This window comes from Somniosus microcephalus, chromosome 18 (assembly GCF_052327205.1).
Source record: "Somniosus microcephalus isolate GS21.2 chromosome 18, FLI_Smic_1.0, whole genome shotgun sequence".
Taxonomy (NCBI): Eukaryota; Metazoa; Chordata; class Chondrichthyes; order Squaliformes; family Somniosidae; genus Somniosus; species Somniosus microcephalus.
The window spans coordinates 72,315,960-72,341,253 of NC_141004.1; the positions used below are offsets into that span (position 1 = coordinate 72,315,960).

The 25,294-nt window shown below is 50.5% G+C and overlaps 2 protein-coding genes across 2 annotated transcripts; both read right to left on the reverse strand.

Moving 5' to 3' along the window:
* Positions 1-4,297: 4,297 nt before the first annotated feature.
* Positions 4,298-24,545, reverse strand: LOC147105374 (mitochondrial carrier homolog 1-like). The gene is made up of 5 exons (XM_086011671.1): positions 24,440-24,545; positions 23,312-23,396; positions 11,586-11,692; positions 11,156-11,233; positions 4,298-4,472 (listed from the first exon to the last, which is right to left on the reverse strand). The coding sequence occupies exons 1-5, from the start codon at positions 24,509-24,511 to the stop codon at positions 4,434-4,436; spliced, it is 381 nt and encodes a 126-aa protein (XP_085867797.1). The 5' UTR covers positions 24,512-24,545; the 3' UTR covers positions 4,298-4,433.
* On the reverse strand, positions 6,071-11,144 carry LOC147105375 (uncharacterized). Its single transcript, XM_086011670.1, has 2 exons — positions 7,668-11,144; positions 6,071-7,509 (listed from the first exon to the last, which is right to left on the reverse strand). Exon 2 carries the CDS (start codon positions 7,312-7,314, stop codon positions 6,265-6,267), a length of 1,050 nt encoding a protein of 349 aa, XP_085867796.1. The 5' UTR covers positions 7,315-7,509; positions 7,668-11,144; the 3' UTR covers positions 6,071-6,264.
* Positions 24,546-25,294: the final 749 nt, after the last annotated feature.

The following is a 25,294-nucleotide window of genomic DNA, read 5'->3' on the forward strand; positions in this document are numbered from 1 at the left end:
GAGGAGATTTACCTCAGCTAGAGTACTGCGTGCAGTTCTGGTCACCACATTACAGGAAGGATGTGATCGCACTAGAGAGGGTACAGAGGAGATTTACCACAGCTAGAGTACTGCGTGCAGTTCTGGTCACCACATTACAGGAAGGATGTGATCGCACTAGAGAGGGTACAGAGGAGATTTACCACAGCTAGAGTACTGCGTGCAGTCCTGGTCACCACATTACAGGAAGGATGTGATCGCACTAGAGAGGTACAGAGGAGATTTACCACAGCTAGAGTACTGCGTGCAGTCCTGGTCACCACATTACAGGAAGGATGTGACTGCACTAGAGAGGGTACAGAGGAGATTTACCACAGCTAGAGTACTGCGTGCAGTCCTGGTCACCACATTACAGGAAGGATGTGATTGCACTAGAGAGGGTACAGAGGAGATTTACCACAGCTAGAGTACTGCGTGCAGTTCTGGTCACCACATTACAGGAAGGATGTGATCGCACTAGAGAGGGTACAGAGGAGATTTACCACAGCTAGAGTACTGCGTGCAGTCCTGGTCACCACATTACAGGAAGGATGTGATTGCACTAGAGAGGGTACAGAGGAGATTTACCTCAGCTAGAGTACTGCGTGCAGTTCTGGTCACCACATTACAGGAAAGATGTGATTGTACTAGAGAGGGTACAGAGGAGATTTACCACAGCTAGAGTACTGCGTGCAGTTCTGGTCACCACATTACAGGAAGGATGTGATCGCACTAGAGAGGGTACAGAGGAGATTTACCACAGCTAGAGTACTGTGTGCAGTCCTGGTCACCACATTACAGGAAGGATGTGATCGCACTAGAGAGGGTACAGAGGAGATTTACCACAGCTAGAGTACTGCGTGCAGTCCTGGTCACCACATTACAGGAAGGATGTGATCGCACTAGAGAGGGTACAGAGGAGATTTACCTCAGCTAGAGTACTGCGTGCAGTTCTGGTCACCACATTACAGGAAGGATGTGATTGCACTAGAGAGGGTACAGAGGAGATTTACCTCAGCTAGAGTACTGCGTGCAGTTCTGGTCACCACATTACAGGAAGGATGTGATTGCACTAGAGAGGGTACAGAGGAGATTTACCACAGCTAGAGTACTGCGTGCAGTTCTGGTCACCACATTACAGGAAGGATGTGATTGCACTAGAGAGGGTACAGAGGAGATTTACCTCAGCTAGAGTACTGCGTCCAGTTCTGGTCACCACATTACAGGAAGGATGTGATTGCACTAGAGAGGGTACAGAGGAGATTTACCTCAGCTAGAGTACTGCGTCCAGTTCTGGTCACCACATTACAGGAAGGATGTGATTGCACTAGAGAGGGTACAGAGGAGATTTACCACAGCTAGAGTACTGCGTGCAGTCCTGGTCACCACATTACAGGAAGGATGTGATTGTACTAGAGAGGGTACAGAGGAGATTTACCACAGCTAGAGTACTGCGTGCAGTTCTGGTCACCACATTACAGGAAGGATGTGATCACACTAGAGAGGTACAGAGGAGATTTACCACAGCTAGAGTACTGCGTGCAGTTCTGGTCACCACATTACAGGAAGGATGTGATCGCACTAGAGAGGGTACAGAGGAGATTTACCTCAGCTAGAGTACTGCGTGCAGTCCTGGTCACCACATTACAGGAAGGATGTGATCACACTAGAGAGGTACAGAGGAGATTTACCACAGCTAGAGTACTGCGTGCAGTCCTGGTCACCACATTACAGGAAGGATGTGATTGCACTAGAGAGGGTACAGAGGAGATTTACCACAGCTAGAGTACTGCGTGCAGTCCTGGTCACATTACAGGAAGGATGTGATCGCACTAGAGAGGTACAGAGGAGATTTACCACAGCTAGAGTACTGCGTGCAGTTCTGGTCACCACATTACAGGAAAGATGTGATTGCACTAGAGAGGGTACAGAGGAGATTTACCACAGCTAGAGTACTGCGTGCAGTTCTGGTCACCACATTACAGGAAGGATGTGATCACACTAGAGAGGTACAGAGGAGATTTACCACAGCTAGAGTACTGCGTGCAGTCCTGGTCACCACATTACAGGAAGGATGTGATCGCACCAGAGAGGTACAGAGGAGATTTACCTCAGCTAGAGTACTGCGTGCAGTTCTGGTCACCACATTACAGGAAGGATGTGATCGCACTAGAGAGGTACAGAGGAGATTTACCACAGCTAGAGTACTGCGTGCAGTCCTGGTCACATTACAGGAAGGATGTGATCGCACTAGAGAGGTACAGAGGAGATTTACCTCAGCTAGAGTACTGCGTGCAGTTCTGGTCACCACATTACAGGAAGGATGTGATTGCACTAGAGAGGGTACAGAGGAGATTTACTACAGCTAGAGTACTGCGTGCAGTTCTGGTCACCACATTACAGGAAGGATGTGATCGCACTAGAGAGGGTACAGAGGAGATTTACCACAGCTAGAGTACTGCGTGCAGTCCTGGTCACCACATTACAGGAAGGATGTGATCGCACTAGAGAGGTACAGAGGAGATTTACCACAGCTAGAGTACTGCGTGCAGTTCTGGTCACCACATTACAGGAAGGATGTGATCGCACTAGAGAGGGTACAGAGGAGATTTACCACAGCTAGAGTACTGCGTGCAGTTCTGGTCACCACATTACAGGAAGGGTGTGATTGCACTAGAGAGGGTACAGAGGAGATTTACCACAGCTAGAGTACTGCGTGCAGTCCTGGTCACCACATTACAGGAAGGATGTGATCGCACGAGAGAGGGTACAGAGGAGATTTACCACAGCTAGAGTACTGCGTGCAGTCCTGGTCACCACATTACAGGAAGGATGTGACTGCACTAGAGAGGGTACAGAGGAGATTTACCACAGCTAGAGTACTGCGTGCAGTCCTGGTCACCACATTACAGGAAGGATGTGATTGCACTAGAGAGGGTACAGAGGAGATTTACCACAGCTAGAGTACTGCGTGCAGTCCTGGTCACCACATTACAGGAAGGGTGTGATTGCACTAGAGAGGGTACAGAGGAGATTTACCTCAGCTAGAGTACTGCGTGCAGTCCTGGTCACCACATTACAGGAAGGGTGTGATTGCACTAGAGAGGGTACAGAGGAGATTTATCACAGCTAGAGTACTGCGTGCAGTTCTGGTCACCACATTACAGGAAAGATGTGATTGTACTAGAGAGGGTACAGAGGAGATTTACCACAGCTAGAGTACTGCGTGCAGTTCTGGTCACCACATTACAGGAAGGATGTGATTGCACTAGAGAGGGTACAGAGGAGATTTACCAGGATGTTGCCTGGACTGGAGAATTTTAGCTATGAGGAAAGATTGGAGAGGCTGGGGTTGTTTTCTTTGGAACAGAGGAGGCTGAGGTGAGACCTAATTGAGGTGTATAAAATTATGAGGGGCCTAGATAGAGTGGATAAGAAGGAACTATTTCCCTTAGCAGAGAGGTCAATAACCAGGGGGCATAGATTTAAAGTAATTGGTCGGAAGTTTAGAAGGGATTTGAGGAAAGAATTTTTCACCCAGAGGGTGGTGGGGGTCTGGAACTCACTGCCTGAAAGGGTGATAGAGGCAGAGACCCTCATCACATTTAAAAAGTACTTGGATATGCACTTGAAATGCCGTAACCTACAGGGCTACGGACCAAGTGCTGGAAAGTGGGATTAGGCTGGAGAGCTCTTTGTCGGCCGGCACGGACAAGATGAGCCGAATGGCCTCCTTCTGTGCTGTAAATGTCTATGATTCTGTGATTCTATGATAGGGATAGGGCCACTAAGGGATGCACAAGATAAACTCACAGGTAATGACAGCGAAATGGCAGAAACATTGAACAGTTACTTTGCCTCGGTATTTACCAGGGAGGCTAACATGGTGGGCATGACACTGGAAGAAGAGATCAAAAAAGATATAAAGACATTGAAGATAGAAAGGGGGAGATAATTGATAAAATAATCAAACTTAGAGAGGATAAAACCCCTGGTCCGGATGGATTGCATCTGCCCATACTCAAAGAAGCTAGGGAAGAGACAGCAGATATAATATATTGATAAAAAAATTCAATAGAAAAGGGAATAGTGCCAGAGGACTGGCGGACAGCTATGTGATTCCTATATTTAAAAAGGAGAAATAAAACAAGTCCCGGGAACTATAGACCAGTTAGCTTAACGTCGGTGGTAGGAAAGATAATTGAATCTTTACTCAAAGATATAATAGAAAAATTTCTAGAAACCGAAAGTGTAATAAAGAGTAGTCAGCACGGATTTCAAATGCTTGACTAACCTTATTGAATTCTTGAAGAAGTAACAGAAAGGGTAAACAAGGGTAATGTAGTAGATGCAATATATTTGGATTTCCAAAAGGCCTTCGATAAGGTACCGCATAGCAGACTCATGACTAAGGTCTAGTCAGGGGACAAGTAGCAGAATGGATAGAAAACTGGCTACAAAACAGAAAACAGAGAGTAGGGGTTAAAAGTAGTTACTCAGACTGGCAAAAGATGGGAAGCGGTGTTCCACAGGGATTGGTGCTAGGACCACAGTTTTTCACCATTTACATAAATGATTTGGACTCAGGAATTGGAAGTACAGTCTCAAAATTTGCAGATGACTCCAAATTGGGGTATATAGTTGTTACTGAGACTGGGACAAAATACAAAACGGCATTAATAAACTTGCAGAATGGATGTGTAAATGGCAAATGAATTCCAGATTTTCACTACCTTTTGTGTGAAGAAGTACTTCCTGACATCACCCCTGATCGGCCTAGCCCCTTGTTCTGGACTCCCCTACCAGAAGAAATAGTTTCTCTCTATCTACCCTATCAACTACTTTAATCATCGTAATCACCTCAATTAGATCATGTTGGACATTGTGGAGAGTTAAAGGATTAAGGCCTAGAAATTGGGTTGGTAGCGCCGGCGCTGAGCGCCTAAAGAGACCTAGAATTGGGGCGAACGCTATGAGGATAGCGCAGACTCAGAAATTGACTATACATTTAGCGCCTGCGCTAAGTGTTTGCGCGCGCCCGCGAGCGCAAGCAGTTCATGACATCATTTCAGTGTGCAACGCCTTTTAGGAGCGCCTGAGCGCATATTGGGTGGCGCCCGGAGCCTTAGCGCCCAGCGCTATTAGTGACAGTTCGAGGGAGGGCTAACAGGCCCTTCTCGGAGTAGGGCGGCGCTATTTAAAGGGGACAGCTCTAGTGTAGAATCTTCAGCCACTTGGCCTGCTCATTGCGATCGCTGCTAGAGAGAGTTGGCGAGCTAATGTGGAGCGGAGTTCTGGGATTTGAGCTTTACAGTACTTGGGACCTTCAACCTTGTCCGAAGCACTTGCAGCACTACACCTAAAAGCCTTTTGACCAACTGGCATCAGAATGGGAGCTTGTTTGGAGGGCAACGGCCTCATCGCCCAACACTGTGAAGGGGCAGAGAGACAGCGGGAGAGAGGGCCGGGATTGGCCAGAAGGAGGAGGGGCAATGGAGGTCGGCCAATCCGACGGGATGCTGCGAGGGTCTTTAGGCAGCAGGTGACAAGCCTTGACATGTCGGAGGAGCAGTGTTTGCGAAGGCTCCGAATCTGGAGGGACATTGTTACTGATCTGTGCCACCTGCTTGGTCAGGATCTGCAGCCGCGTGAACGCTGCAGAACCTCTGTCCGTGATGGCTACACTGACTGAAGGCCTCCATTTTTATGCCAACGGATCCTTTCAGTCAGCCATTGGGGACAATGCAACTGTCGCTCAGGCTGCAGTCCGCTGTTGCATCCGGCAAGTGACAGATGCCCTTTATAGGTGAACGCGTCCATTCATTACCTTCCCTCGGACCCTGCACAAGCAGACGGAGGAGGAGGAGTATGAGGAGGTGGAGGAGGAAGATGGAAGGGCTGCTGAAAGTGGAAGGTCCATACGTCAGAGGCTCCTCTGGACTCGTCTCGACACCCCTGTGGCAGAATGATGAGAGTCTTACCTCATGTGCACTTTGGATGTTTGAGGGCCTCTGAATGCCAGCATCACTGAAAGTAGTCACATGCACCAAGCAACATTGAAACTTCTGTTTATTGACACAAAAGTCTTTCATTACAGCTAAACAACGTAAAGTGAGCAGAAACCATAACTTCCAAAATAAATGTGACCTGTTCGGCAAAGCAGCAAAACTCCACAAAAATCTGCAACTATAACAGCAGGTGAGGGTGTCCGTGAATTTGGACAAACAAACGTCTCAGCACCTCCCTCTACAACTGGCCCCTTGAGGGAGAACGACTTCTCTTTCGCGCCCGGCCCCTTCCCTCCCTGCTGCTCCTACGTAATTGCACCCCAGTGGCGGGCTCAAGGCTGGGGGACGCTTGCCGACTGTCTGGAAGCGCACAAGCCCCTGAGGTACGGCCTGGCCGACCTCTGGGCTTGGAGGGTGCGGACGCAGGATGCTTGCTTTGAGCATGGCTGGAAGCAGTGTGGGCTGCAGGTGGTGGCAGCTGCAATGCAGGCGTCCCAGCGCTGGCATGTGCAATGGTCTCCTGACGAGAGAGGACACCTGCACCATGGTCGGACGACACACTGGCTATCTGAGGGGAGCGGCTTGGCTCATCCGCCACAATCGCAGGCTCCACGGATTCCTGGCCTTGTACGGGAGTGGAAGGGCCCGGGGTGATCCTATCTGATGCAGAGAGGGTGACTGCAGTGAGACATCGCGTTGCGTCAATCTGGCTGTGGAGAAGCCCAGCAAGTGAATGCGTGGCAACAGTGAGGACCTGTGTGCCAGGTGTCAGTGCTTCCGAGAAGGCCCGGACAGTTCTTCCCATGGCTTCGGACAAGGCAGGAGCCGACCGCTCCACTGCCTCGGACAAGCCCTGCACAGACCATTCCAGGGATTGTCCGAAGCCCTGAACAGTCCTTTCCATTGTCGACTCAAAGCCGTGGACAGTCCTCTCCATTGTTGGGCCGAAGCCCTGGATAGTCCTGTCCATTGTGGCCCCGAAGCCCTGGATAGACCTGTCCATTGTTTCCCCGAACACCTGGAGAGTCCTCTCCATTGTTGTGCCAAAGCCCTGCAGAGTCCTCTCCATTGTTGCCCCGAAGTCCAACATACTCCTAGCCAATGAATCTATTGACTCAGGCATCTTCTCCACTGCAGCCATCAGCTCCGTGTGTCTGACCCGGGCCTGTTTGCTCATCTCTGCCAGGCGACGGACCTCATCTGCACTCTGTGCAGCAGTCATGACGACCTGCCTTGCCCTGCGGGGAGACGGTGGCCGAACTTGCCTATCCCCCCTGCGTTGCTCCATGCCACTTGGTCCGGCAACTGGTTCATCCTCAGAGCCACCCCCCCCTCCCCTCCAGGGGACTACTATCCCCAGTCTGCAGATGTCTCAGCTCCCCGGATTCTGCAACGGCTGGTCCGGATTCCTCCTGGTCCTCGCCTCCGATGGCACTGGCACTGGCAGCTTCAGCGCGTTGAGCCCGAGTTGGTGCTGCTTCATCTGAAAGTGGGAGGTGGAAGAGTGGCTTTAGCAAAAGGACAAGTTTGCTGAAAGGCATGCCAGATTGCGGCAAGGCTCTGACATGGCTGCACACTGAGGATGCATGCTGGCGGGGGGACCAAGTGGAAGGCAACAGGTGGAAAAGGTGAGAGTCTTACCCTCGCTGTCGGTAATGGGGTCGGCAGATGTAGTGGTCACTGGACCAGACAGACGTCCTCCAAGTATCTGGTGCACTCTCTCCTCCAGATCCGTGAGAGTGGCCACTTGTGCAGGTCCGCCACCGGTTCGACGCTGTTCTTTTCTAATCTGCGCCATCTTGGACTGCAGGGGAAAGAAGGGGAGGTTCTGTTACATGAGGCCTTGAGACATCATCGCATGCCCCCCATTGTGCAAGAGCCCTTACATGAGGCCTTGAGACATCATCGCATGCCCCCTATTGTGCAAGAGCCCTTACATGAGGCCTTGAGACATCATCGCATGCCCCCCATGGTGCAACAGCCCTTACATGAGGCCTTGAGACATCTGTCCATGTGTCTGCCCAGAAAGGGCCATGGGTGCATACTGACAGATGGCCATTGGCGCATCATTGCAGCAGGGTGCCCGAAGTCAGCTGCAGATGGAGGGAAGCACAAGTTTGGTAAACCATCACTCACCTTAACGATCCGTGTGAGGTCGTTGAATTTCTTCCTGCACTGAACAGGGGTCCTGGTCGCCATGCTGCTGGAGTTCACCCTCACAGCAACCTCCCTCCAAGATCGTCGATAAGCCTTCTGATTTGGTCTCTTGCCATTATCCGGGTACAGGGCCTCTCGACGGTGTTCAACTGCAGCCACCAAGTGGTCCAGAGCCTCAGTGCTGAAGCGCTCTGTTCTCTGCCTAACCTTCTCCATAATGAACAACTTTGTACCGCCAGACAAGGGCGAGCGCTGAATCTGAGGCCGACAGGGCATTGGGTGTTGAAGCTCAGTCTGACTGACCCACCCCTTTAAGAGCCGGCCGGCGCCTGCAGGTCTCGTGCTTTGCCGTAATTGAGTTCACCTGCGCTGCGCCCGTCCGCGTCGAAATTGAGTAGCGCCTGACCTTTTGCGCCTTAAGAGCACCGTGCAATGGCTGATTTAGCGCCTCAATCCCCTTTGGGGGCGATGCAACCCAATATCGCGCCAGGCGCGGATAACTCTTATCTGGCTATAAACTTAGCGCATCACCAGTTCTAACGCCTCAAGCGGGGCTATACCCAATTTCTAGGCCAATCAGTCAAACTTCTTTGTATCATGGAGCAATAGACTTTACAAGATAAACAGGATGGCTTTGAAGTATCGTGAGAGCAATGCATAGCTTGCTTCTGATGTGTAAAGTGCTTGTGCAAAGAAATACATTACAGTAATGACATCAGCCATGAGTGATTAAAGTATAACTTTAGGGGCAAGGGTAATAAAACTGGGTAGAGGTATCCATAGTATAGAAAGATGACGGTTGATAAAGCCTGTTCTTCAAAGAAATTGTGGACAGTTAGGTCAGGAAGTCTTGTTTAAGGGAAGTAGCTTTGGAGTAACTAACTACAACTGTTTACATGAATAGACTGTCTTCGAAGGATTTGGGAATAGATACGTCATGAAGTCCTATCTATGACATGTACCTTTGACGTAGGCCAAATATGGTGTTTAAAGGAGCATGGTTTTCAATAGTTCTTTGGAAAGCTCAAAAGAAACAGAAACTGAAAAGCTGCTCTCTCTGTATACAGTTAGGCCAATCATTGTGCTATATATCAATAAAGTCTGTTCCATATACTCTACCATCATGCTTACTCGAAACGTGTTATTGTGAACCATAGAAGTAAGGAGGCTGAATGCTAACAGATCACCCCTTAATCTTCTATACGCAAGGGAATATAAGCTAGTCTATGCAACCTGGCCTCATAATTTAACCCTTTTAGCCCCGGTATCATTCTGGTGAATCTGCGCTGCACCCGCTCCAAGGCCAATATATCCTTCCTGAGGCGCAGTGCCCAGAACTGAGTGCTGTACTCGAAATGGGTCTAACCAGAGCTTTATATAACGACAACATCACTTCCACCCCATTGTATTCCAGCCCTCTTGAGATAAAGGCCAACATTCCATTAGCCTTTCGAATTATTTTTGTACCATCCCACTAGTCACGTCCTGCCAATTTGAGTACGTACCCATTACCCCTACTCTCTGTCTCCTATCTCCTAACCAATTCCATATCCATGTCAATAGGTTGTCTCCAATTCCATGTGCTCTCATCTTTGTTCGCAGTCTCTTGTGTGGAACCTTATCGAATGCTTTCTCGAAGTCCATATAAATAACATTCATAGACACTCCCTTATCTACCACGGTAGCTACCTCCTCAAAAAATTCAACTAGGTTCGTTAGACATAACTTATCCTTTACAAATCAATGCTAGTTCTCTTGGATCAGCTCATATTTGTCCAAATACTCAGTCATTCTGTCCCTAATAATAGATTCCAGTAACAGATGTTGCACTAATAGGTCTACAATTTCCTAGTTATCTCTCTTACCCTTCTTAAATAGTGGAGTGACAATGGCAATTTTCAAATCCAAGGGGACAATTCCTGAATCGAGTGTGTTTTGGAAGATAATGACCAAAGCAGCTACAATTTCCTCACCTACTTCTTTTAATACTCTGAAGTGGATACCGTCAGGTCCTGGAGATTTGTCAATCCTGAGTCTCATTATTTTCTCCATTACCATTTTTAAAAAACTCATTTAAATCTACTGAGCACCTCTCCTTGATTTATTTTTTTACTTTATCCTCATCCTCTACTGTGAAGACTGATACAAAGTACTTAGCAAGCCTGCCATTTCCTGATTTTCAATTACAGTATCACCTGCGCCTGTCATTAATAGGCCCACATTACTCTTCAAGCGAATAGCATAAATGCATTTAAAAGGAAGCTACACAAGTGCTTGTGGGAGAAAGGAATAGAAGGTTGAATGGCTGAGATGAAGTAAGGTCGGAGGAGGACAGGGTCAGATTTGGGTCCATTACTCTTTGCAATTTTTATAAACGACCTAGACTCGGGTGTGGGGAGCAGCATTATAAAGTTTGCAGATGATACAAAACTTGGTAAAGTAGTACAGTAGATAGTGATGAGGATAGTTACAGGCTTCAGGCTGACAGACAGGATGGTGAAATGGGCAGAAGCATGGCAAATGGTGTTCAATGTGGAAAAGTCTGTAGTGATGCACTTTGGGAGGACTAATATGGAAAGACAGTATACTATAAAAGGTACGATTTTGAAACGTGTAGATGAGCAGAGACACCTTGGTGTCCATATACACAAATCCTTAAAGGTGGCAGGGCAAGTTGATAAGGTGGTTAAAAAAGCACATGGATTACTTGTGTTTATAAATAGAGGAATAGAATAGAAAAGCAAAGAGATCACGCTCGAACCTTATAAATCACTGGTTAGGCCTCAGCTGGAATAGTGTGGACAATTCTGGGCACCACATTTCAGGAACGATGTAAAGGCATTAGAGAGGGTGCACAGCTCATGTACACTCTACCCAACCATTTAATCTCCTTCCACAGCCTAAGTACATTCTGCCCTATCATTGTCTCCATACACTACTTCTGACATCGGAGTGACTGAAACTCTACTCACCTCCAGCACAACTTTCTTCAGCGAGGTCATCAGCTCATCCTTATTGGACACGTGCTCCATATCCTGCATGGGCCAGCTCTGCGGGACACGACAGAAAGTCATCAAGGTCTCAGAAACACTATTGTAAATCAATCCTGCACCAACAGGTACACCAACCGCTTACAGTATCTGCTCAGGCAGAGCGAACTTTGCGCACCAGTCAAAGAGAAGCGACAACTATAGGCCTGCTCTTGTCCATCAACAATTTGACACTGTCCCATCAGAAAGTCCACACTGTCCCATCAGAACACCGCCCCCCCGCACCGCCCCCCCCCCCCAAGGACACACTGTCCCATCGGAACACCCCCCCCCCCCAGTACACACTGCCCCATTGGAGGAAAAAACCCCGCCTCCCCCGTGTCGATATCCCGGGCCCGGAGTTTATATTTACCTGTTTCACTTTGCTGTGAAGGACTGTTGTGACACCATTTGAGAGGATTCGTGGGGTGAGCCCCCTAAAGAGTCCACTCTTCCCATCCATGTGGACAATATGACGGGCTGTGAAGAGAGAGACAGCAGGATGGTGAGCAACGAGTGTGTGTACTGGACACTAGAGGGTCCAGCTTCTACTGCTCACCTCTACTCCCCACCCAACGACACAAATCACTTTCTCACTGTTTTCCCACTGAGCCTCCTCAGCCTGACCTGTCACCCAGGGGTCTGATTGGCGCTGGGAGATAACCGTTGTTGTACGGTGGGCAGTGTAGGGCACACGGTCTCGCAGAAACACAGCCAGACATCAGCGGCTGAGATGGATCACAGGCTGACGTTCTCTCCTCCAGGGTTAGTTCCTGAGCACTGAATCAGAGAAAGGAAAAACTTCTCTCAGATCATGATCAACAAAGCATTTTGAAGTGTCGTCACTGTTATTATGTAGGGAAATGCTGCATCAATTAGCGCAAGGTCCCACAAACAGCACTGAGATAAACAACCAGGTTGTCTGTGCTGGCCAGGACACAAGCAGAACTCCGCTTCTCTTCTACCAACATCTTACTGAGCTTTCCAGACTGTACTTTGGTCTCTGACTTTATTGCTGTCTCGTTTTCCCTGTGTCCGCCCCTCAGCTTCTTTTGCTGTCCCTGTGCCGAGGTTGCCTCTTCTCTAAAAACAAGCAGATCTTGGCTAGTCTCAACACCACCCACACACATGACCAGAAAACTGCAGCCAAGCATCTGAGGGACCGAGCCCAAACAGTGAATACACTGACAACAGAACCGAACCCCAACAGTGAATACACTGACAACAGGACCGAACCCCGACAGTGAATACACTGACAACAGAACCGAACCCCGACACTGAATACACTGACAACGGGACCGAACCCCGACAGTGAATACACTGACAACACTGAACCCCGACAGTGAATACACTGACAACACCGAACCCCGACAGTGAATACACTGACAACAGGACCGAACCCCCGACAGTGAATACACTGACAACACTGAACCCCGACAGTGAATACACTGACAACGGGACCGAACCCCGACAGTGAATACACTGACAACAGAACCGAACCCCGACACTGAATACACTGACAACGGGACCGAACCCCGACAGTGAATACACTGACAACACTGAACCCCGACAGTGAATACACTGACAACACTGAACCCCGACAGTGAATACACTGACAACACTGAACCCCGACAGTGAATACACTGACAACGGGACCGAACCCCGACAGTGAATACACTGACAACGGGACCGAACCCCGACAGTGAATACACTGACAACGGGACCGAACCCCGACAGTGAATACACTGACAACAGGACCGAACCCCGACAGTGAATACACTGACAACGGGACCGAACCCCCGACAGTGAATACACTGACAACACTGAACCCCGACAGTGAATACACTGACAACGGGACCGAACCCCGACAGTGAATACACTGACAACGGGATGGAACCCCGACAGTGAAGACACTGACAACGGGACCGAACCCCGACAGTGAATACACTGACAACAGGACCGAACCCCCGACAGTGAATACACTGACAACACTGAACCCCGACAGTGAATACACTGACAACGGGACCGAACCCCGACAGTGAATACACTGACAACGGGATGGAACCCCGACAGTGAATACACTGACAACGGGACCGAACCCCGACAGTGAATACACTGACAACAGGACTGAACCCCGACAGTGAATACACTGACAACGGGATGGAACCCCGACAGTGAATACACTGACAACGGGACCGAACCCCGACAGTGAATACACTGACAACGGGACCGAACCCCGACAGTGAATACACTGACAACGGGACTGAACCCCGACAGTGAATACACTGACAACGGGACCGAACCCCGACAGTGAATACACTGACAACGGGACCGAACCCCGACAGTGAATACACTGACAACAGGACCGAACCCCGACAGTGAATACACTGACAACAGGACCGAACCCCGACAGTGAATACACTGACAACAGGACCGAACCCCGACAGTGAATACACTGACAACAGGACCGAACCCCGACAGTGAATACACTGAACCCCGACAGTGAATACACTGACAACAGGACCGAACCCCGACAGTGAATACACTGACAACAGGACCGAACCCCGACAGTGAATACACTGACAACGGGACCGAACCCCGACAGTGAATACACTGACAACGGGACCGAACCCCGACAGTGAATACACTGACAAGACCGAACCCCGACAGTGAATACACTGACAACGGGACCGAACCCCGACAGTGAATACACTGACAACGGGACCGAACCCCGACAGTGAATACACTGACAACAGGACCGAACCCCGACAGTGAATACACTGACAACAGGACCGAACCCCGACAGTGAATACACTGACAAGACCGAACCCCGACAGTGAATACACTGACAACGGGACCGAACCCCGACAGTGAATACACTGACAACGGGACCGAACCCCGACAGTGAATACACTGACAACAGGACCGAACCCCGACAGTGAATACACTGACAACAGGACCGAACCCCGACAGTGAATACACTGACAACAGGACCGAACCCCGACAGTGAATACACTGACAACAGGACCGAACCCCGACAGTGAATACACTGACAACGGGACCGAACCCCGACAGTGAATACACTGACAACAGGACCGAACCCCGACAGTGAATACACTGACAACAGGACCGAACCCCGACAGTGAATACACTGACAACGGGACCGAACCCCGACAGTGAATACACTGACAACGGGACCGAACCCCGACAGTGAATACACTGACAACACCGAACCCCGACAGTGAATACACTGACAACACTGAACCCCGACAGTGAATACACTGACAACAGGACCGAACCCCGACAGTGAATACACTGACAACGGGACCGAACCCCGACAGTGAATACACTGACAACGGGACCGAACCCCGACAGTGAATACACTGACAACGGGACCGAACCCCGACAGTGAATACACTGACAACGGGACTGAACCCCGACAGTGAATACACTGACAACGGGACCGAACCCCGACAGTGAATACACTGACAACACCGAACCCCGACAGTGAATACACTGACAACAGGACCGAACCCCGACAGTGAATACACTGACAACAGGACCGAACCCCGACAGTGAATACACTGACAACAGGACCGAACCCCGACAGTGAATACACTGACAACGGGACCGAACCCCGACAGTGAATACACTGACAACGGGACCGAACCCCGACAGTGAATACACTGACAACGGGACCGAACCCCGACAGTGAATACACTGACAACACCGAACCCCGACAGTGAATACACTGACAACACCGAACCCCGACAGTGAATACACTGACAACAGGACCGAACCCCGACAGTGAATACACTGACAACACCGAACCCCGACAGTGAATACACTGACAACAGGACCGAACCCCGACAGTGAATACACTGACAACAGGACCGAACCCCGACAGTGAATACACTGACAACAGGACCGAACCCCGACAGTGAATACACTGACAACGGGACCGAACCCCGACAGTGAATACACTGACAACGGGACCGAACCCCGACAGTGAATACACTGACAACGGGACCGAACCCCGACAGTGAATACACTGACAACGGGACCGAACCCCGACAGTGAATACACTGACAACAGGACCGAACCCCGACAGTGAATACACTGACAACACTGAACCCCGACAGTGAATACACTGACAACGGGACCGAACCCCGACAGTGAATACACTGACAACAGGACCGAACCCCGACAGTGAATACACTGACAACACCGAACCCCGACAGTGAATACACTGACAACGGGACCGAACCCCGACAGTGAATACACTGACAACAGGACCGAACCCCGACAGTGAATACACTGACAACAGGACCGAACCCCGACAGTGAATACACTGACAACAGGACCGAACCCCGACAGTGAATACACTGACAACAGGACCGAACCCCGACAGTGAATACACTGACAACGGGACCGAACCCCGACAGTGAATACACTGACAACACCGAACCCCGACAGTGAATACACTGACAACGGGACCGAACCCCGACAGTGAATACACTGACAACGGGACCGAACCCCGACAGTGAATACACTGACAACGGGACCGAACCCCGACAGTGAATACACTGACAACAGGACCGAACCCCGACAGTGAATACACTGACAACAGGACCGAACCCCGACAGTGAATACACTGACAACAGGACCGAACCCCGACAGTGAATACACTGACAACAGGACCGAACCCCGACAGTGAATACACTGACAACAGGACCGAACCCCGACAGTGAATACACTGACAACGGGACCGAACCCCGACAGTGAATACACTGACAACACTGAACCCCGACAGTGAATACACTGACAACAGGACCGAACCCCGACAGTGAATACACTGACAACAGGACCGAACCCCGACAGTGAATACACTGACAACGGGACCGAACCCCGACAGTGAATACACTGACAACGGGACCGAACCCCGACAGTGAATACACTGACAACAGGACCGAACCCCGACAGTGAATACACTGACAACAAGACCGAACCCCGACAGTGAATACACTGACAACAGGACCGAACCCCGACAGTGAATACACTGACAACAAGACCGAACCCCGACAGTGAATACACTGACAACAAGACCGAACCCCGACAGTGAATACACTGACAACAAGACCGAACCCCGACAGTGAATACACTGACAACAGGACCGAACCCCGACAGTGAATACACTGACAACAAGACCGAACCCCGACAGTGAATACACTGACAACACCGAACCCCGACAGTGAATACACTGACAACAGGACCGAACCCCGACAGTGAATACACTGACAACAGGACCGAACCCCGACAGTGAATACACTGACAACACTGAACCCCGACAGTGAATACACTGACAACAGGACCGAACCCCGACAGTGAATACACTGACAACACTGAACCCTGACAGTGAATACACTGACAACAGGACCGAACCCCGACAGTGAATACACTGACAACAGGACCGAACCCCGACAGTGAATACACTGACAACAAGACCGAACCCCGACAGTGAATACACTGACAACACTGAACCCCGACAGTGAATACACTGACAACAGGACCGAACCGCGACAGTGAATACACTGACAACACCGAACCCCGACAGTGAATACACTGACAACAGGACCGAACCCCGACAGTGAATACACTGACAACACTGAACCCCGACAGTGAATACACTGACAACGGGACCGAACCCCGACAGTGAATACACTGACAACGGGACCGAACCCCGACAGTGAATACACTGACAACAGGACCGAACCCCGACAGTGAATACACTGACAACACCGAACCCCGACAGTGAATACACTGACAACACTGAACCCCGACAGTGAATACACTGACAACAGGACCGAACCCCGACAGTGAATACACTGACAACAGGACCGAACCCCGACAGTGAATACACTGACAACAGGACCGAACCCCGACAGTGAATACACTGACAACACCGAACCCCGACAGTGAATACACTGACAACACCGAACCCCGACAGTGAATACACTGACAACAGGACCGAACCCCGACAGTGAATACACTGACAACACTGAACCCCGACAGTGAATACACTGACAACAGGACCGAACCCCGACAGTGAATACACTGACAACACTGAACCCCGACAGTGAATACACTGACAACGGGACCGAACCCCGACAGTGAATACACTGACAACGGGACCGAACCCCGACAGTGAATACACTGACAACACCGAACCCCGACAGTGAATACACTGACAACGGGACCGAACCCCGACAGTGAATACACTGACAACGGGACCGAACCCCGACAGTGAATACACTGACAACAGGACCGAACCCCGACAGTGAATACACTGACAACAGGACCGAACCCCGACAGTGAATACACTGACAACGGGACCGAACCCCGACAGTGAATACACTGACAACAGGACCGAACCCCGACAGTGAATACACTGACAACACCGAACCCCGACACTGAATACACTGACAATACTGAACCCCGACAGTGAATACACTGACAACACTGAACCCCGACAGTGAATACACTGACAACAGGACCGAACCCCGACAGTGAATACACTGACAACACTGAACCCCGACAGTGAATACACTGACAACGGGACCGAACCCCGACAGTGAATACACTGACAACAGGACCGAACCCCGACAGTGAATACACTGACAACAGGACCGAACCCCGACAGTAAATACACTGACAACAGGACCGAACCCCGACAGTGAATACACTGACAACGGGACCGAACCCCGACAGTGAATACACTGACAACAGGACCGAACCCCGACAGTGAATACACTGACAACACCGAACCCCGACAGTGAATACACTGACAACAGGACCGAACCCCGACAGTGAATACACTGACAACAGGACCGAACCCCGACAGTGAATACACTGACAACGGGACCGAACCCCGACAGTGAATACACTGACAACAGGACCGAACCCCGACAGTGAATACACTGACAACGGGACCGAACCCCGACAGTGAATACACTGACAACACTGAACCCCGACAGTGAATACACTGACAACACTGAACCCCGACAGTGAATACACTGACAACAGGACCGAACCCCGACAGTGAATACACTGACAACAGGACCGAACCCCGACAGTGAATACACTGACAACACTGAACCCCGACAGTGAATACACTGACAACACCGAACCCCGACAGTGAATACACTGACAACAGGACCGAACCCCGACAGTGAATACACTGACAACAGGACCGAACCCCGACACTGAATACACTGACAACAGAACCGAACCCCGACACTGAATACACTGACAACACTGAACCCCGACAGTGAATACACTGACAACAGGACCGAACCCCGACAGTGAATACACTGACAACACTGAACCCCGACAGTGAATACACTGACAACGGGACCGAACCCCGACAGTGAATACACTGACAACAGAACCGAACCCCGACACTGAATACACTGACAACACTGAACCCCGACAGTGAATACACTGACAACACTGAACCCCGACAGTGAATACACTGACAACGGGACCGAACCCCGACAGTGAATACACTGACAACAGGACCGAACCCCGACAGTGAATACACTGACAACACCGAACCCCGACAGTGAATACACTGACAACAAGACCGAACCCCGACAGTGAATACACTGACAACACTGAACCCTGACAGTGAATACACTGACAACAGGACCGAACCCCGACAGTGAATACACTGACAACACTGAACCCCGACAGTGAATACACTGACAACAGGACCGAACCGCGACAGTGAATACACTGACAACGGGACCGAACCCCGACAGTGAATACACTGACAACGGGACCGAACCCCGACAGTGAATACACTGACAACACCGAACCCCGACAGTGAATACACTGACAACACTGAACCCCGACAGTGAATACACTGACAACAGGACCGAACCCCGACAGTGAATACACTGACAACAGGACCGAACCCCGACAGTGAATACACTGACAACACTGAACCCCGACAGTGAATACACTGACAACAGGACCGAACCCCGACAGTGAATACACTGACAACACCGAACCCCGACAGTGAATACACTGACAACACCGAACCCCGACAGTGAATACACTGACAACACTGAACCCCGACAGTGAATACACTGACAACACTGAACCCCGACAGTGAATACACTGACAACAGGACCGAACCCCGACAGTGAATACACTGACAACAAGACCGAACCCCGACAGTGAATACACTGACAACACTGAACCCTGACAGTGAATACACTGACAACAGGACCGAACCCCGACAGTGAATACACTGACAACACCGAACCCCGACAGTGAATACACTGACAACACCGAACCCCGACAGTGAATACACTGACAACAGGACCGAACCCCGACAGTGAATACACTGACAACACTGAACCCCGACAGTGAATACACTGACAACAGGACCGAACCCCGACAGTGAATACACTGACAACAGGACCGAACCCCGACAGTGAATACACTGACAACGGGACCGAACCCCGACAGTGAATACACTGACAACACCGAACCCCGACAGTGAATACACTGACAACGGGACCGAACCCCGACAGTGAATACACTGACAACAGGACCGAACCCCGACAGTGAATACACTGACAACAGGACCGAACCCCGACAGTGAATACACTGACAACAGGACCGAACCCCGACAGTGAATACACTGACAACACCGAACCCCGACACTGAATACACTGACAACACTGAACCCCGACAGTGAATACACTGACAACACTGAACCCCGACAGTGAATACACTGACAACAGGACCGAACCCCGACAGTGAATACACTGACAACACTGAACCCCGACAGTGAATACACTGACAACAGGACCGAACCCCGACAGTGAATACACTGACAACAGGACCGAACCCCGACAGTGAATACACTGACAACGGGACCGAACCCCGACAGTGAATACACTGACAACAGGACCGAACCCCGACAGTGAATACACTGACAACGGGACCGAACCCCGACAGTGAATACACTGACAACAGGACCGAACCCCGACAGTGAATACACTGACAACGGGACCGAACCCCGACAGTGAATACACTGACAACACTGAACCCCGACAGTGAATACACTGACAACACTGAACCCCGACAGTGAATACACTGACAACAGGACCGAACCCCGACAGTGAATACACTGACAACAGGACCGAACCCCGACAGTGAATACACTGACAACACTGAACCCCGACAGTGAATACACTGACAACAGGACCGAACCCCGACAGTGAATACACTGACAACACTGAACCCCGACAGTGAATACACTGACAACAGGACCGAACCCCGACAGTGAATACACTGACAACAGGACCGAACCCCGACAGTGAATACACTGACAACACTGAACCCCGACAGTGAATACACTGACAACACCGAACCCCGACAGTGAATACACTGACAACAGGACCGAACCCCGACAGTGAATACACTGACAACAGGACCGAACCCCGACAGTGAATACACTGACAACACTGAACCCCGACAGTGAATACACTGACAACGGGACCGAACCCCGACAGTGAATACACTGACAACAGAACCGAACCCCGACACTGAATACACTGACAACACTGAACCCCGACAGTGAATACACTGACAACACTGAACCCCGACAGTGAATACACTGACAACGGGACCGAACCCCGACAGTGAATACACTGACAACAGGACCGAACCCCGACAGTGAATACACTGACAACACCGAACCCCGACAGTGAATACACTGACAACGGGACCGAACCCCGACAGTGAATACACTGACAACAGGACCGAACCCCGACAGTGAATACACTGACAACACCGAACCCCGACAGTGAATACACTGACAACGGGACCGAACCCCGACAGTGAATACACTGACAACAGGACCGAACCCCGACAGTGAATACACTGACAACACTGAACCCCGACAGTGAATACACTGACAACAGGACCGAACCCCGACAGTGAATACACTGACAACACTGAACCCCGACAGTGAATACACTGACAACAAGACCGAACCCCGACAGTGAATACACTGACAACACTGAACCCCGACAGTGAATACACTGACAACAAGACCGAACCCCGACAGTGAATACACTGACAACACTGAACCCCGACAGTGAATACACTGACAACACTGAACCCCGACAGTGAATACACTGACAACAGGACCGAACCCCGACAGTGAATACACTGACAACGGGACCGAACCCCGACAGTGAATACACTGACAACGGGACCGAACCCCGACAGTGAATACACTGACAACAGGACCGAACCCCGACAGTGAATACACTGACAACAGGACCGAACCCCGACAGTGAATACACTGACAACGGGACCGAACCCCGACAGTGAATACACTGACAACAGGACCGAACCCCGACAGTGAATACACTGACAACACCGAACCCCCGACAGTGAATACACTGACAACAGGACCGAACCCAGACAGTGAATACACTGACAACAGGACCGAACCCCGACAGTGAATACACTGACAACAGGACCGAACCCCGACAGTGAATACACTGACAACAAGACCGAACCCCGACAGTGAATACACTGACAACACCGAACCCCGACAGTGAATACACTGACAACACCGAACCCCGACAGTGAATACACTGACAACACCGAACCCCGACAGTGAATACACTGACAACGGGACCGAACCCCGACAGTGAATACACTGACAACAGGACCGAACCCCGACAGTGAATACACTGACAACAGGACCGAACCCCGACAGTGAATACACTGACAACACCGAACCCCGACAGTGAATACACTGACAACAGGACCGAACCCCGACAGTGAATACACTGACAACGGGACCGAACCCCGACAGTGAATACACTGACAACAGGACCGAACCCCGACAGTGAATACACTGACAACACTGAACCCCGACAGTGAATACACTGACAACAGGACCGAACCCCGACAGTGAATACACTGACAACAGGACCGAACCCCGACAGTGAATACACTGACAACAGGACCGAACCCCGACAGTGAATACACTGACAACAGGACCGAACCCCGACAGTGAATACACTGACAACAGGACCGAACCCCGACAGTGAATACACTGACAACGGGACCGAACCCCGACAGTGAATACACTGACAACGGGACCGAACCCCGACAGTGAATACACTGACAACGGGACCGAACCCCGACAGTGAATACACTGACAACGGGACCGAACCCCGACAGTGAATACACTGACAACGGGACCGAACCCCGACAGTGAATACACTGACAACGGGACCGAACCCCGACAGTGAATACACTGACAACAGGACCGAACCCCGACAGTGAATACACTGACAACGGGACCGAACCCCGACAGTGAATACACTGACAACGGGACCGAACCCCGACAGTGAATACACTGACAACAGGACCGAACCCCGACAGTGAATACACTGACAACACTGAACCCCGACAGTGAATACACTGACAACAGGACCGAACCCCGACAGTGAATACACTGACAACAGGACCGAACCCCGACGGTGAATACACTGACAACGGGACCGAACCCCGACAGTGAATACACTGACAACACTGAACCCTGACAGTGAATACACTGACAACGGGACCGAACCCCGACAGTGAATACACTGACAACAGGACCGAACCCCGACGGTGAATACACTGACAACGGGACCGAACCCCGACAGTGAATACACTGACAACAGGACCGAACCCCGACAGTGAATACACTGACAACGGGACCGAACCCCGACAGTGAATACACTGACAAGAAGAGAATTTCGGGAACGCGGACTGACTTGCTGCAATAGGACACTGAACATCGACAGATCGACACCAGCTTCATCCAGACCATCACTGGGGCTCGTGGGAAATCTACGAGAGGTCTCGAGAGAGTAAAATTTGTTTTCACTGGCAGGAGGACACAGATTGAAGGTAACTGTCAAAGGAACCAGAGGGGCGATGAGACGAATTTTTTCACAAAGCAAATTATTTTGATCTGGATTGCATTGCCGAGGGGCGCGAGGCTGATCCACTTACCATAGGTGAAAAATCCCGGCAGGTAAAGTACTTTCCGTCCGAAGAGGTTTGTGCCCAGGGTTGGAGCCAGTGGCTCATGGCCGACCTGTAAAATCAAACATGCCCAGTGACTCACCCTCTGCCCCAGTACCACAGCCGCAACCACCCGACCCACTGTCACAGCGAACATCGACATCATCCACAGCCGGGTGACGGGGCGTTACTCTGATCCACAGCTGGGTGACGGGGCGTTACTCTGATCCACAGCTGGGTGACGGGGCGTTACTCTGATCCACAGCTGGGTGACGGGGCGTTACTCTGATCCACAGCTGGGTGACGGGGCGTTACTCTGATCCACAGCTGGGTGACGGGGCGATTACTCTGATCCACAGCTGGGTGACGGGGAGATTACTCTTATCCACAGCTGGGTGATGGGGAGATTACTCTGATCCACAGCTGGGTGACGGGGCGTTACTCTGATCCACAGCTGGGTGACGGGGAGATTACTCTGATCCACAGCTGGGTGACGGGGCGTTACTCTGATCCACAGCTGGGTGACGGGGCGTTACTCTGATCCACAGCTGGGTGACGGGGCGTTACTCTGATCCACAGCTGGGTGACGGGGCGTTACTCTGATCCACAGCTGGGTGACGGGGCGTTACTCTGATCCACAGCTGGGTGATGGGGAGATTACTCTGATCCACAGCTGGGGGACGGGGCGTTACTCTGATCCACAGCTGGGTGATGGGGAGATTACTCTGATCCACAGCTGGGGGACGGGGCATTACTCTGATCCACAGCTGGGTGAGGGGAGCGTTATTTTGATCCACAGGGTGTGAGGTCTTGATTCTCACTCGCACGGAGAGTACGTGTCTGGGGATGGGGGTGTAGTGTCTGGGTCCCAGGGCGGGTTTGGGGTTCATGTCCCAAGTGGGTGTGGAATGGGTTTGGGGGTTCAGTGTTCCGTGTGTGGGGTCTCAGGTGATTTGGGGTTCTGGGAGGGTTTGGGGGTGCGGGTTCCGCGGGGGGGGCGCGGGGTGTCGGGCCGGGGTCTCGGTGGGTGCGGGGGTGTGGGGGGGGCGGGGTTTGGAGTCTCGGGGGTGTCGGGCCGGGGTCTCGCGGGGTGCGGGGCCAGGGTCCCCGGCCTACCTGAACCAGCAGTTTGACGAGCACCACCGGGTGACTGAGGGCCGCCAGCCCAGCTCCCACCGCCAGCTCCATGGCAACCCGCGCCGGAAACCGGAGCCGGAAACAAAGTCCAAAGAGAGAGCGAGAGAGAGACACAGTAAACGTTAACACAGTGATCACCGACAGTGAGCATTGACAAAGTGATCATTAATAGTGATCATTAATAGTGATGATTGACACAGTGATCATTAATAGTGATCATTGACAAAGTGATCATTAATAATGATGATTGACACAGTGATCATTAATAGTTATCATTGACACAGTAAACATTAACACAGTGATCACCAATAGTAAGCATTGACAGTGATCATTGACACAGTGATCATTAATAGTGATAATTGGCAGTGTTGATTAATAGTGATCATTAATAGTGATCATTGACAGTGTTCATTAATACTGATCATTGACAAACTGATCATTAATAGTGACCATTAATAGTGATGATTGACACAGTGATCATTAATAGTGATCATTAATAGTGATCATTGAGAAAGTGATCATTAATAATGATCATTTATACAGAGATCCTTGACACAGTAATCATTAATAGTAATTACTAGTGATCATTGACATGGCGATCATTAACACAATGACCATTAATAGTGATGATTGACAGTGATCATTAATAGTAATAATTGATACAGTGATCATTACTAGTGTTCATTAATAGTGATGATTGACACAGTGATCATTAATAGTGTTCATTAATAGTGATCATTGACACTGATGATAGTGATGATTGACACAGTGATCATTAACAGTAATCATTAATAGTGATGGTTGACACGGATCATTAATATTGATCATTAATAG